Raw genomic sequence first — 1,834 nt, forward strand, 5'->3', positions numbered from 1 at the left:
GCCCTTGGTAGAGTGCTATGGCATCACAGCCCACAGCAACCTCCAACTCCTGGGCTTAGGCGATTCTCTTGCCTCAGCCTCCCGAGTAGCTGGGACTACTGGCACCCATCACAATGCCTGACTATTTTTTTTTGTCTGGGGCCAGGTTTGAACCCGCCACCCTCGGTATATGGGGCCAGCGCCCTATGCACTGAGCCATAGGTGCAGCCTTCTCTTAATGTTTTTATTTGAAATTTGTAATTAGCAACTTGGAGCAGAAGTGGTACTAATAGAAAATATTTTATGATAAGTGTGCCATTTTCTTCATTTCATCTTCCTCTAAATATTTTTATTTGAAATTTGTAATTAGCAACTCGGAGCAGAAGCCGCACTAATATGCTAATGGACCTACATATGGACCATGAAGGATCATCTCAAGAAACCATTCAGGAGGTACAGCCAGAAGAGGTGCTGGTCATTTCCTTAGGGACAGGTCCCCAGCTTACTCCAGGGATGATGTCAGAAAATGAGGTATGAATGTACATGGTCACTTGGTTCTATGAATCAGTATTCTTGTCTCATTTAGGTTTCTATAATAAAATACCAGAGGCTGGGTATCTTAATCACTACAGAAATTTATTTCTCATAATTTGGGAGGCTGGGAAATCCAAGATTAAGGCAGATGTAGTATCTCCTGAGAGCATTTTTTGGTTCATAAAGGGCACCTTTTCACTGTTATCTTGGGCCTATTTTATAGGGACACTAATTCCTTTCAGGACACACTACCCTCATGACCTAATCAACTTCCCATAGGCCCTCTCTCCACATACCCTCAATTTGAGGGTTAGGGGTTTTTTTTCTTTTTTTTTTTTTAGACAGAGTCTTGCTTTGTTGCCCTTGGTGGAGTGCTATGGCCTCATAGCTCACAGTAATTTCAAACTCTCGGGATTAAGTGATCCACTTGCCTCAGCCTCCCCAGTAGCTGGGATTATGGGCACCTGCCACAGTGTCCACCTATTTTTAGAGACAGTCTTGCTTTTGCTCAGGCTGCCTCAAGCTCATGAGCTCAGGCAGTCCACCACCTCAGCCTCCCAGAGTACTAGGATTATAGGTGTGAGCCACCGTGCCAGGCAAGGGTTCGGATTTCAACTTAAAAATTTTAGCAGACTGTAGACATTTTAGACGATAGCAGTGAATTTAATGCATCATCTTCATGACCTTCGATGGTCTACACACTATCACATGCTTAATGCTTGATGAGCAGTTGTGGAGCAGATGTTCATATTGGTACATCTTTGGCACTGAAGCTGGTGAGTAGGTCCAAACAAAAGGCATTTTTATAGAAATAGTAGAAGTAAGAGGAAGCCAGGGAATTATGTTATGAAAATTAAAGAGACAAAAAGAAACAAAAAAGAAAATTGAAGAGCCTTTTCTAGTGGCTTGTAGGAAATATTTTATTTTACTGTAGTATACTAGTGGAATTCCTGTTTTAAAATTCTTTAGCTGTAGTTTCTATTCTTTGTCTGGTGGAGAAAAATGGAAATTGGGGCTGAGCATGGTGGCTCATGCCTGTAATCCTTGCACTCTGGAAGGCTGAGGGGGGTGGATTATGAGTTGGAGACTGGCCTGCGCCAGAATGAGACCCTATCTCTAAAAATAGCTGGGTGTGACTTGGCATCTGTAGCTCAATAGTTAGGGTGCTGGCCACATTACACTGGGGCTGGCAGGTTCAAATCTGGCCTGGGCCTGCTAAAACAATGACAACTACAACAAAGAAAATAGCTGGGCATTGTGACGGGTGCCTGTAGTCCTAGCTACTTGGGAGGCTGAGGCAAGAGAATCGCTTAAACCCAAG

General features: G+C 43.5%; 1 protein-coding gene across 1 annotated transcript in view; it reads left to right on the plus strand.

Annotated features, from left to right (window-relative positions):
* Positions 1 to 1,834, plus strand: part of GAPVD1 (GTPase activating protein and VPS9 domains 1) — a 66,956-nt gene that overhangs the window by 16,807 nt on the left and 48,315 nt on the right. The window contains exon 5 of the mRNA XM_023510573.1: positions 350 to 510. Within this exon, the coding sequence (XP_023366341.1) occupies positions 350 to 510 (161 nt within the window). The remainder of the gene's footprint in view (positions 1 to 349; positions 511 to 1,834) is intronic.

This window comes from Otolemur garnettii, unplaced genomic scaffold (genome assembly GCF_000181295.1).
Source record: "Otolemur garnettii isolate 467f Iridium unplaced genomic scaffold, OtoGar3 scaffold00014, whole genome shotgun sequence".
Taxonomy (NCBI): domain Eukaryota; kingdom Metazoa; phylum Chordata; class Mammalia; order Primates; family Galagidae; genus Otolemur; species Otolemur garnettii.